At 56.2% G+C, this 13,346-nt stretch overlaps 1 protein-coding gene and 1 pseudogene across 2 annotated transcripts; both read right to left on the reverse strand.

Annotated features, from left to right (window-relative positions):
* Positions 1-7,085: 7,085 nt before the first annotated feature.
* On the reverse strand, positions 7,086-7,730 carry LBRM_15_0140 (conserved hypothetical protein; the record flags this gene model as incomplete). The annotated part of the gene is made up of 1 exon (XM_001563413.1): positions 7,086-7,730. The coding sequence occupies one exon, from the start codon at positions 7,728-7,730 to the stop codon at positions 7,086-7,088; it is 645 nt and encodes a 214-aa protein (XP_001563463.1).
* Positions 7,731-11,556: 3,826 nt separating this feature from the next.
* Positions 11,557-12,101, reverse strand: LBRM_15_0141 (annotated as a pseudogene). The gene is given in 2 exon segments: positions 11,557-11,812; positions 11,815-12,101. Coding segments are annotated over 2 exon segments (543 nt in total).
* Positions 12,102-13,346: the final 1,245 nt, after the last annotated feature.

A 13,346-nucleotide genomic window follows, 5' to 3' on the forward strand; every position in this document is an offset into this window, starting at 1 on the left:
TGTGTCGCAGACACGCAAACTCGTCTGATCGGAGAAGCGTGAGTGGCGAGAGTGGCGAGGGTGTGGCGTCGCCGCATAAACACAGCACACCGGCCTCTCTATTGGCCCTCTTCGCACTGCACCCCTCACATGCTGCTGTAGGTCACCTCTGCCATCTCGCGAACCCTCATACTCATTCTATGGCCGAGCGGAAGTCGTGAGTGAGAAGGCACAAACTCAGCGAAGGGGGATTCGGTGTGAGTGTGGGTGAGTGTGCGTGGGTGAGTCCTGCAGATACACAGAGAAGACATAAAACGAAACGAAAGGAGAGAGCTCGTGCGCCAACACCGGCAACCACTCACTCAGCCACAACTATGCGTATGCACACACAGCAAAGTAGAGAGCGGGGCGCATGTGAAAGACGCTTGACAGCCCGACTGAAGACGATCACGAACAAGCACAAATCAAAAGAGAATGAGGAACATACACAAGAAGGCACCTTTGCGTGAAATATTAAATTGCGGAAGGTCGGAGAAAGATCAGCGCAGGAGAACAGAAGACAACAGCAGCAGCAGCAGGCTCAGCACCAGCAACTCCATGCCATGTACGCATATGGCCAATGGCACACACACACACACATACACACACGATGAGGGAGTCAAAGAGAAGAAGGGGAAATATGATTTCGGGTGTACCGGTGATGACGTATAGGTGCATGTGAGCTCCGCAGCTCTGCACAGATACTTGCACAGCTCTGTTAGCGATTCTTCGTATCAGCAGATTGTTGTCCACAAGAGATTCACCCTCGCCTTTCCTCTCTTCCCTCGCTCTCAGTTACCCCCGCTCGCCTTGTCTTTCGCTTTACTCGTTTAGCCTGAGGATTCAACGAGAAGACATGAACAAGAGGTGTGCGGAGGAGTGAGCGGAGAGGCTTGGACGGAGTAGTGTATGTGCTCCACTCTCTCTCTCCCTCTGCGGAGTGTCAACAAAAATTCGGAAAGGCAAACACGCATGAAGGGGGGCGGTATAGAGCGGCTTTGTGTCTATATGCGAATTAGTATCCGCTCGAATGCGTCCGTCTGAGTGCCGTAGAGACAGCGCGAGTAGGGGGTGAGGACCAGCAACAATCTAACACCATAGCACGTAGAAGACACTTTCGGCGCAGACGAAAAAAGAGCAGAACGACGAGCAAACGAAGTTCAAGCCGAAAATTAAAAAGAGTCGAGTGGGAAGAGGCAAGATGGAGGAAGGCAACACGTAGAAGAGCTGTGCCACACACGCATACACTCGATCGACGGCCTCGGCAGGTGCGCCTCCCCGTCTGCTTCGCATATGCTCGTCTCGCACCCACCGCTCCCCTCCAAGTTCCTATCCCTTTCTTCTCACTTCGCCACCCTGACGAAGGGATACACCCTGGTGCGTGGTACACCGGGGTCTGGGGCCCCGCCCTGTGCAGCCCCTCGATCCCTGCCAGTGCCGAGACACCTGTGGTGGCGAGAGGGCCAAGCGCCTGCGACGCGGGGAGGTCAGAGCGATGTCTCGCTGCCGATGTCGGCGGTCAGGGCCTGGGTAGGCGAGGTGTCCGCGCGACTCGAGTGCATCTCAGCCGGCCCTCGCTGCCCACTGGCGTGGGGAGGCTGAGCCAGCCCTCGAGGAATGCACGAGGTGGCGACCGGCGCACTGCTGTGAGGCGTGTGCCCACGGCTGCTTTGCCCCATGCGATGGGCCCTGTGAGGTGTCAGGGGTCGAGGGGGGGGGGGGGGGTTACCTCGCCTATGCTGCACGGCAGGGCAGTGGGCGCACGCTGGAGACGAAAGTCGCACTTCGCCCAGTACTGCAGTTGTGCCCCTTTTTGAACTGCACGCGAGTGGCCCTGCGCTGACTGTAAAAAAGTGGGGGAAGGGCGAGGCGGCGAGGGCCGAAATTAAAAACAGCGGTAACGTTCTTCCGTCCTCACTGGCCACACACACACACACACGACAAGCGGAAAGGTACCACAGCTGAAACAAAAAAAAGGGGTCAAGTAGCACGCAGACATGCCTCCCACGCCGTCCCCTCTCGTGTGTGTGGGAGGTGCATGAGCTGCCGCTTTTGCTTTTTCGTTGGCACTGAAGTGTGCCCCCAACTCTGCGTTGATGGACGTACGGGGGGACACAGTGAAGGCCCTCGAAACACATGTTTGGGTCTTCATTCCTTCGTCAGGCACCAAAGCGAGAGAGAGAGAGCACCGCATGAAGCCAACAGACGCACATCAAAACAAGACGAGCGCACATGGATGGGAACAGAAAGAAGAGAGGCAGCAGAGCAGCAACAGAACACCTCCACAGGGAACCAGAGAGGGTAGAAGAATAGGAGGAGGGAGGCATATGTGGAGGTCATGCACACGCACTAGTCTCCCGACTATGCCCAGTCCTGCTTCTTGTTCGCTTCTCGCTAACACTATTCTTGATGTTAGCCTCCCTCTTCTCTCCTCTTTTGCCGCTGCAAAGCGTCACACGCTCCTCCGCCTCAGTTTCTCTCGTTGTACACACACACCACACACACACACACACGTCACCACCTCAGCTCACTGACTCACATGTGTACACACACACGGGGCGAGAAGAGGAGCGGCGGAAAGGGGGAAGGAGAAAGAAAAGCGAGACTTGTACGGGAAAAAAAGATGCAACTTCTTCGCTACGCTTGTGGGGACGTGAGGGGTGGAGGAAGCGCGGTGTGGTGACGATGGCTGATGGCAATCTTCTGCCCTTCACTCTTCATCTTCCACCCTGAACTATCCATACGTCACACACATGTACGCACAAGTGTTTAGAAGACACAACACTCCCACGATAGAGTGAACAGGCCAACATTGCTGCTAGGAAGGGAAATGGCGGTAGGAGGTGGCGCGACGGCGACGACATGCGCGGAGAGGAGAGGAGAGGAGGGGGGGGGGGGGGGCGAGAGTTGTCTGAACATGGCACAGCACGAAGACAGAAGGAAAAAGGCGTGTATGGCACTTGCAGAAAGAGAGAGACACACACTGTCAGTCACCGGCGTCTATGCGCATTCGACAATGACTGTGTTCCACAGAGAGGCACAGACACACACCGGGGAGGGGGGGGGGGCTGGGGGGGCCTCATGCACGCGGCACATATATTAGGTGAGAACCGAGGCGAACTGGAAAAAACAATGAATGAAGCAACGGAAACAAAAGGAGGGGGAAAGGCGACCGTACGCGACAGAGTAAGGCCAAAGATGAAGAGAGGAAGAAGGGAGGCTTCACGTGAACCTCGAAGACTCACACGCTCGCATATGCAAACACAAGAGAAAGACGCGACAAGTCGACAGATGGGGAGAGAGAGAGAGGTCGCTCAGCACTATCTGTAGGACGCATAAGAAAGAGAGAAGGTGGAAACAGAGAAGAAGCGGGAACCCCCTCCTCTCCTCTCCTCTCCGCGCATGTCGTCGCCGTCGCGCCACCTCCTACCGCCATTTCCCTTCCTAGCAGCAATGTTGGCCTGTTCACTCTATCGTGGGAGTGTTGTGTCTTCTAAACACTCCCCCCCCTATTACTGACAATTCCTTTCATGGGTCCATCAGTCTTCAGAGGACTTACAGCCCCTCCCCTAGCGGACGTAGAGGAGGAGAAAGAAAAGCAAATTTAAAAGTCAGTGCTGCGCAGAGGAGGGAACCACTGGCACCGAGCCTCGCATGCGTAGCACAGGGACAAATGCGCCGCCAACACAGCGGCAGCAGCAGCAGCGGCAATAGTATGGGGGTACCTGGGCATTACAGGACGCGAACTGTGGCACGAACTAGACAACGAGTAGGTATGTGTGTGTATGCATTGACAGCGGGTACAGGAAGTACGCCCGCGCGAGGGGGGCTGGGAGGGGAGTGCGAACAAACAAGCGAAGCGCCGCGTGTGTGTGGGAGTGTGGGTGCGGGTGTCGGTGTCGGCGTAGGAATCCGCCTCTTCCTTTGCTCGCACGCTTTGAGCATATTGTTACCAACGTGAAACTTCAAAGCGTGAGAAGAAAAGGAGAGAAGTGCACGCAGATGCGTACACACCTTTGCACAATGACGGAGGCACACATGCAGGTATTGCACAGCGCACCTCGCACTCTCGCTCCGCCCTACTACGCAGCTATGGATCCCTCTTTCTCTCGCCAGCATACCAACCTCGCTCTCTCCCCCTCCCTTTTCCTTCCCCTCACTCCTCCACACGTCATCCAGTTCGAACTCGTACTACAACAGCGCCAGCCGGAGAACCCCTACCCCCCCCCCCCATCCGTAGCCCAGGAAGGGACTCTCTGCAGCGACGACAAACGTAGACGAGAGAATGAAGAGAAAGATCGCTAAAAGGACAGAGAAGGGTGCAATGCGGGCAGGTCACGCCACACCATGGCGCGGGCGCCACAGCTCATGACCAGAAAGGCAAACACCTGGAAAAAAAGAGAGGTGACATCATGTCGTCACTCGCCACTACTGATGCTGCCGCAGAGCCGAGAACCAAGAAGAGCGTCCCCCACCTTACTCGAGACAGCATCGGTTTACGAGGTGTGCGCCGCTTGTCAAGCCCCTCACCTCCACGCACGCGTATACATCACTATAAAGATGTAGACTGGTGTGTTGCCACACAGACAAACCAATTCACACCAACCCAAAGACAGGTACGCCGCATGTATGCTCAAGGGGGTCTCCCGTCATCGTTGGCGTGGCCTTAAAAGGGAGACGTGTAAGTTGTCGTGGGCGTATACGTGGCTGGTCAGTTTCCGCCAACTCTTTTCTGCTTGCGCTCTTTCCTTCTACAACAGCAGCAAAGAGTTGACGTATGAGAAGTCACGCCCCTTTCTCTGTGCATTCATCAGTCCCCACTCACCCCGTGCTCCACCGACCACCATCCTCCCTCACCGCAGCCTCATTCTTCTCACTAGGCTTTGCCCGATCAAATCAATCGCAGGTGCAGCGGCGGTGAAAAAATTTAGTGCATAAGCCAACGCTAACGTGAACGTGCGTCCTCACGCCCAAGTGCCGATCCAGTTTGGTTGGCTGCTGTCGCTGCTGCAGCTATCATCATCGCCATCATCATTGTGTGTGGAGTATAGTGCTGCACCAGCACAACAACGACAGGGCGCGAGAGGAGAACAAGAGCGAGGGAAGTGAGATCGCGAGGAGAGAGAGAGAGAATCAACATAGAGAAAGGGAGGTGGCTGTTGGTAGACACAAAGCACAAAGACAAGGGAAGAAAATGCCATCGAGAGCCTGTGAAGAAGCAAGCGGAGGGATAGGGATAAGGAAGAAGGGAAGTCGCTTCTACTGGGGGGGGGGGGGGGGGGGGGGGCGTAACACACGTGAGCTCAGAAAAAGAGAGAAAAGGGGGGAAGGCTTCTCGCCTTCTCTGCCTCTGCGTCCGGGTCTGCTCGTCTGAGAGGGTGCGGAGTGCGGGGATAAGGGGAGAGGGGGGATGGTGAGGAAGCGGGTCTAGCTACCTGCCTGGATGGGTAGGTGGCTACCCCACCATCATCATCACACACCCTTCTTCTTCCGGCTCTCACCTTCGGTATCGTCTGCCATCACTACCACCTCTAAGCCTCTCCCTCCCTCCTCTGTGCGTCACGGCAAGGCACACACGTCTGTATATACGAAAGAGAAAGAGAGGAGGAGTCAAAGCGAATTAGCAAGTCGGAGCGGAGCATTCCTGGGCTTGATGGGAAGTAAAAGAAAGAGCAGCCAGGGAGTGAGGGAGGAGAATGCAGTTGCTCACCAGACGCAACCCCGCTGTCACCTCGGCGCACTACACCTTCACACACGCACAGGTACACACGAAACCAACCAAACACACGAGTGAAAACAAGCACTTAGCCTCGCCCTTGCGTGGCTCTAGGGTGACAGAGCGGTAGGAAGAGAGCCAGCAGCGACTCAATGTCAAACGCGAGGACTGAACGCAAAGACGCAGCGATATGAAGCGTCCCACTTCAGTCACGTAAGAAAAGAGGAAGAAGAGAAGCGGGGCTGGAACGGAGTCAAACGCGTTATTAGGAAGATGGGCACGATCGGGCATCGCGCATACACATGCAAGCAACACTCCACCACATTTCCTTATACTTTTTGAATTTTCGCATTGCACAGCCCCTCTTACTTCACTGCGTCATACTCTTCTTCTCCCAGTGCACGCGACTGAGCATGCCAACCCTCAGACGTGTGAGAGATGTGCCGCGCCAACCAGAGTGCCTTCCCTCATGCTCTAACACGTGCGCACATGGGGGTACCACAGCGAAAGAAGGAGAGCCAACAGCGTGCGCCAGGTGCGCAGCTACGCCACCAGTCCGTCCTCAGCATTACAAAGAAAAATGGAAGAAAAGAGCGCATGCAGAGGAGGATGAACGTCAACTTTGACTTGTGCGTGCGAGTCTGAGTATGGAGCTTTACCTCCATCCTTTGTGGGAAGGAAGGCTCCGTTGCTCGTCCTCGCAGCTCTTCTGGGGCATCTTCCTCCGGCTCCAGGTTGAAGGATCCCTGCGAGCCTGCTACACCCCCAGCTCCCTCATTCACTACAATGGCTACTGACAGAGCTGTTTTTCCCATCTCTACAACATTCCTACCCTCCCCACCCCTCGCATCTCTCTCACGCCCGCCGTACATCATTCGTGCAGAGGCAGTGGTGTATATGCACGTGCTGGGAAGAGGAGACAGGAGATGCAGCAACAGGAGGAGGGGACGCGTTGAAGCGTAAGGGGAGGGGTCGGCAGAGATGGTTAAAGGAGGGAGAGGGGAGGAGTGCGGAGATAAAGTAGAGAAGGTGGAAAGAAAAGAGAAACAATATGAGCCAGGTACTGGTCGACGTACTAAGTTCCTCTATCCAAGCGAGCAACACAAAGCTCCCCATCTCCTCCCACGACTCCACTAAACAAACGCGTTAGTCCAGCACGAGGAGGGGAGAAAGCGAAAAAGAGAGCGAAGCTCAATCGCGAAGCTGCCGCATCTCGCCCAATCGTATTAACACAAATGCCCACACATAGGCCTGGACAAGTACGCACGAGAGGCTGGAACTTCACGGCTTGTGGCGCTCGTCCTACACTTACCAAGGACTGCAGCTCGTGAGAGTCGGCGACTGCCCGTCCTTACGCGCACTGCGCAATGCGGCCCGTCATGCCGTAAGGGTTGTGCCGGTACTTGGATGGCTGGCCCTGGCTGCACGTAGCTGAGAAACGGCAGGCGCAGTACTGGTTGTCGTGTGTGTTGCTCGAAGCGTAAAGGCCGGCGTGCGACGACTCGATGGTTTGCACGTGGTACACCGGCTGCGGTGCCGGCTGCGTCAGGTAGCCGTACTCGACGCGGCTGTACTCGCCGTAGCAAGGATCATACTGCGTTGCGTTGTACGGAGACTGGTACATCTCGCTGCGCGTGTTGTTCTTCGGCAGCGACACCATAACGGTGCGACGCCGCAGGCGTACCACGGGAGATGTCGGAGTCTCTGGCTCAGAGAGCACCAGCGACTCGGATGGGCCGCTGTTGGTGACAGAGTTAATAGACGGCGTGTGGGACTCGACTACGGCAATCTCCTGCGTGTGTAGGCCATCGAGGCGCTGTAGCCCCGTAGCCTTGAGCAGCTCCACGTTCTTCGACTCGGTTTGCAGCTCGTGTTCACCGTGTGCAAAGGCGCAGCGGCCGGCGTACGGGCACTCCTCGCCTCTGAAGAAGAAGCGGCACAAGCTTGTCTTGTACTTGGAGGGTTTCACCTCAGCATGTTTGTTGGCCTTTGGCATTGGTGGCGCAAAGAAGGCGCGCGGGCGAGTGCGCAAGTCGGTGGCTGTAAAATGTAGAGCAAAAACAAAAAGTCGTATTGAGCGTGTGTGAGAGGGCCGCCGTAGGGGAGGGGGGGGGGGGGGCGTGTCTAATGGGGCGACCTCCGACTGCGGAAAGTGAAATAGAGAGAAGACAGCGAAAGAGTGAGTGTGTGATGTGAATGAGGGAACTAAGTGGAGGTGGCGAGAAGCAACTGAGGAGAAAGGGGCGTGGGTGTGGAGGGTGTGTAGCAAGGTGGGGGAGAGGGAGATGAACGATGTCATAGTGAGCATGAGGATAAGGGTGTCAGTGGGCATGTGGACCCTGCTCCAGGAGCTACTTGAAAACGATGAATGAAGACGCTGCGGGAATGGGGCAACGTCGCTCCCTCGAGTGTGAAAATGACGTCAGGGAGGTGGGGCGCGCGACTGCAGGCTACTTCGAGAGAGACGTACAGCAACACGCTCATACCCGCAACAACCAGATATTGCGCCCTGTCCCCTGGCCCGCCTTCGCTTGGTTTCTACCACTGGCCGCTGTTGCATCAACAGAGCGCGCGGAAGGCCTCTGTAGCTCTGAGGGAGAAAGCAGTACAACGCAGAACGCCAATATGGGGAGTGCACCCACCCCCTCAGCGAATCCTGCTTGCGCTCTACTGTTGCTTTCCTCTCCTGACTTTTCGAGTTTACGCTGTATATACCGAGGGAGAGAAGTCTTCCCGCAGGATAGCATCGCTTGACAGGGGGAGACACCAACGCACAGTCGGCCAATCGATTAATTTGCGTCGCCCTCGCTCACGCATGCCAAAACGCTTTTTCTCCCACTCACACGAACACAAAGCGTGGTTGAGCCTGTGTATGCGGGAGAGACATCCCTGCACGACGCAGCGCATTCGCCGAAATGGCGTCCCACTGCACAGAATTATTTTTCTTTTGACTTTCCTGCGCACGGCTGTGTGCCGGTTTGGCATGATGCGTGAGGATCTGAGCGGTGCGTGTAAAACTGTGAGGGGGTCGTTGGGTAGCAGAAGCTCCACATGTATCACACCTTCGCTCCCGTCTTCTCTCCCTTCGTCTTCAAAGACACGACCGACTGTGATATTTTTTGTTTCTTCACTTCGTCCGTTGTGTGGAGTCTCCCACCATCACCACCGCCCTCTCTCGTCCTCGCCGCCCCGTTGCCACACCTCGAAGGCATGCGGCACGCACACGCTGCGGCGGTGTATTTGAGGCGCACGGATAAAGAAAGACGTGAGGGCACCCTGGCAGGCTGCGTAGGCAACCCTCTGGCAGAAGAAACTGAAAGAGAGAGAAGGAAGTGAAGCAGAGCCCACATCACAGAGAAACAGAGGACCGCGAGCGAGGGACATACAGGTGAACACACACGGGCACCGACACGGACGTATGTGCGTCACTCTCAGTGGGGCGTGAAGAGGAGAGGGAGCAATGCATACGTGCCTGTGTGTGTGTGTGTGTGGGGGGGGGGGGGGGGTCGCTACCTCTTCTCTCCTCCTCTCTCTTCTCTCTTCACCGTGACTCATACGCCGCATAATCCGCACGCGCGGCGTGAAGCAGAAGAAAAGGAACGAAGGTCTGCCGCGCAGCAGAGCGAGAAGCGCTCATGCGTAAAAACACGCACACAGAGATCAGCGCTGAGGTACAGTCGCAGCAGCGCACGAACAAGCGAGAAAGAGAAGAGAGATGCGAGAGAACAAAATCCCTCAGTTATCTGAGAGATCACCTAGCCAGTTCACCTTCTACAACCGCACTGGCACAGACTGCAGAGAGCCTGACTCACAAGAGGAGTAAAAATAAAAGAGAGCAGCAGAATAAGATTTGAGTGTGTGTTGTGCACACACATGCGCCTTCGTAGCTGTCAGCTGGTTCGCTTGGTTTTCAGCTGCCACAAGAGGCATATGGCAGGGGAGGCACCAGCTTGAAAGTGTTTGCCGCGTTGTTTTTCTCCTGCGTGGGCGTGAGTGTGTACTTGGAGGAGGAGAGGCAAACTCATACATACATGTACATACGCATGTACTTGCAGGTAATGTCGCTGATTCACGTGCATTGCCACCACGAGGCACATGCAACAATAGCCCCGGAGATCGACGAAACGTTACTGCCGCATCGTAGTCGCCTGCGCTGTCGATGGACACGCGTCAGCTTTGGCAAAGGGAGGGGAGACATGACACAAGCGAGTGAGCCATCTGTGGTACACGAAACTCGGTCGGATCTCCTCCGCCTCTGCTCTCTCCCTCTCTCGCTCCACCTCCATTCCTCTTCCCGGCCCTTGGCTCTCTTCCTCCTGCTGCTACTGTGAAGCGCAGCAGCCTGTAGACACGGAAAGGCCGCATCCGCTATCAGGCGGTGGTGGTGGTGGTGGAGTGGGAGTGGGGGTGGGGGTGCCTGCTGGGATGCATGGGGGGGGGGGGGGGGGGGACTGCGAGGATCAAGATGAATACACACACACACACACACCTGCACACGCTGTAGGAAGTTACCTGCGTTAGCCAGTCCTCAACTGTACAGGAGCATGTGTGCATGCTTGTCCGACTGTGCGTGTGTGAGTGCACACAGGTGCACAAGAGAGTCTCCTTCAGGCCATAACTTCTTTTTCTTGCCTCTACACCGACGTAGCAGGAAGAGCGGGTGTGAGAACAAAGGAGAGGGAAGAGAGTGCAACTGCGGTGGAGCCAAGAGGTAAAACTTGCGCAGTGAGCTTGCGCAAAGTGAGAGACTTCGGAACAGACCCTCACCCACGCAGACGTGCACAGCACAGGTATCAGCAGAGAAGACAACTAAGAGCATGCACACCAACGCGTGAGCAGCATGCATACGAGTTTGTATGAGATCAATATAAGGAAACAGTGTCGGGGGATGACATTGTTCGGTGGGTGGGTGGTGAGGGGGAGAGGGCAAAGGGTACGCAGGGCGGATGTGCGTGATGAAGGTGAATGTTTGTATCTGTCTTTCTGTGTACGCGTGCGAACGTCCCTCTCCATCTCGTCCTACATTTTCTTCACCTCCACCACCGTCTCAAAATCGAACGTTAGTCCACTGGAAAAGGGCCGGGGCATCAACTCACCTCCTGTCGTCTGCTTCTCGCTCCCACTCTCTCTTCCTCTCCTCACGCCCCTCCCCTACCACACACACACACACACACACACACATTCAGAGTCGCACCACACTGACTGTAGAGAATCGAAAGAATAAAGAAGGGGAGGAGGGGGACGGGGGGGCGATAAATCCCTAACGGAGAAGGGCGTGAGCCTTACGCACGCGCGCCCCCCCTCCTCCCCCCTGTAAAACCTCTGCTGCACTTCTGCCACCGGCACATTTGCCGTGCAAGCACAGGCCTGCCGGAGCCTGCTTGCCTGCGTTAGTCATGCGCCGTCCTGCTCCTCTCGTTGATGCTCGCACCTAGATCACCGATGCGCACGCATGGGGTAGTGAGGTGGAAGTGAGTCAAAGGGGGAAATATAGCCCAGCCACACAGCCACGCGAGCAGACGCGTCCCCTCGAAAACAACTTCTACAGGCGCACACGCACATACATCTCGCCTGCACCCTTTACCGACGCAGAGCAATGTCGTTCCGCTGGTGCTGCGAAAGGCCCCGAGGACAGCGACAGACAGACAGACAGAGGAACCCTACCCTCGTAATCGCTGTGCGTGCGCCTCTGCGTTGCACACACACACACACACACACACACACACACACACACACACATGCCTGACCTTCTTCGGGCCCATCGTGGACGCCCAGAGAGGGGTGCCAGGCAACTGCATGAAGGAAACGCCCCATTGTGCCGCTTAACATCGGCATCCTGCTGACGTTGTGCTCGTTGGCATCGTGGGCGTCGCCGTCAGCGGCATCACTGGCAGGGGCGTCATGAACGTCACAGGGGTAAGGCACAGCGGGATGTACATGGGCTCGTCAAAAAATGATGTCGTTGCAGTGCGCGAGGTGTACGCGGCGGCGACGGCATCAGCCTTGGGGATGCTGATGGTCACACCGTGCGCCAGCGACAGCAGAACGGCTGCAGCATTGAACATCAGCAGGGAGGGAAGACTTGTCCGCATATGCAGTGCGCGTTGACGAGACAGTAGCACTGGCGCTGGCGGTCGGCGGCCGCATTAGACGGCGCGAGTTGCAGCGAGCGACGGATGCCAGCCTCGAGCAACTCCCCCGCGCTTTTCTCCGATGCGCTGGAAGAGACGTCCTGGTGCACTGTGTTGCTGCCGACCATAGAGAACACCTAAGCATCCAAGAACTCCAGGAAAGAGTGAAGCTTCAGCGGAACATCAGAGGAGTCCTCGCAGTCCTCGGAGACGCAGTGACGCGTTGTGAACGCCATCTCGACAGCGCAGAGAGTATGTGAGACGGGCAAACGTCGAAGGGTAAGAGGAGGGGAAAGCCCGGGAAAGGAGGACAGCGAAAGACGCACGCTCAACGCGCTCTGCGGCAGTGCTGCGTTGTACAAAAGTAAAGAAACCAAAAGTTACCGAGTAAAGAGTGAAGGGAGATGGAGGGGGAGAGGGGAGAGGGGAGAGAGGGGAGGGGGGGAGGGTGTCACACAGAGGAAGGGGGGCTGCAGTGGCCGGCAGAGGAAACGCGGAGGGATGGGGAAGAGAGACGCACCAGGCAAGCGACAGAAGAGAAGATGGCAGGGAGGGGAGGAGTGTACATATATAGATGTATACATATGTGTGTGTGTGTACGAGAATGGAGAAGCGGGGCGCCAACAGACTGAAGAGGGAAAAGAAGGAGGTGGCGACAGAAGTGATGTGAGAAAGGGGTGATGGTGCTGCGGCTGCCCGTCTACGTACGTCTTCTTCTTTGCGCGGATGTGTACGTGCTTGTGTGCGTGCTTGGGTACGTCCTACTCCACTCGATCCGCTCTCTCTCACTACCGCCCCCTTTCTTTTTCCGCTGAGGCAGTGAGATGATCGCGGAAGGAGTGACCACGAGTCTCTCTCTCTCTCTCTGTGCGTATGTGTCCCCTGTAGAAAGGAGGAGACAACTGGTACGATTGCTGAAGCGAATACGAGAGGGAAATGAGTCTGCGAGGAACAGAATTGGTGGAAGAGGGATGACAAGCGGTGGGTGGAAAGGGAAAACTTCTGCGTGTGGGTCGTTGAAGAGAAGTGAAGAGAGAGATGGAGAGGGTGAGCGTTACAAGAGGGGAAACACAGACAGAGAGAAAATCGCGTGACGCAATGGGCGCACACCATTGAATATGGAGGTGCAACATCACGTGTTCGATCGGCCTCTGTGCATGTGTGGGGGCAAACGCATCCGCGACACAGCGGTGCACCCACAAATGGCTTTGCCTTTCTTTGCATTTCCATGTGCAACCATCGTGAAAGTAACAGGGGCGTCGAGTGAGCACCGTTCACTCATCGGTCACCATAATCACGGAGCCTTTTCTGGAACCACAATCAGCATCATCGGCATCGATTACACGAACTGGAACTATGGCAGTGGGCTCCGCTGACTAAATCAGCAATAGGCGACAGGGAGAGCAATGCCGCGCTACAACACTGAAGGCGCAGAAAAGGAAAAAATTTTGAGCGTCCCACTTTTTGGCTGCCAAAGGCGC

This window comes from Leishmania braziliensis, chromosome 15, assembly GCF_000002845.2.
Source record: "Leishmania braziliensis MHOM/BR/75/M2904 complete genome, chromosome 15".
Taxonomy (NCBI): Eukaryota; Euglenozoa; class Kinetoplastea; order Trypanosomatida; family Trypanosomatidae; genus Leishmania; species Leishmania braziliensis.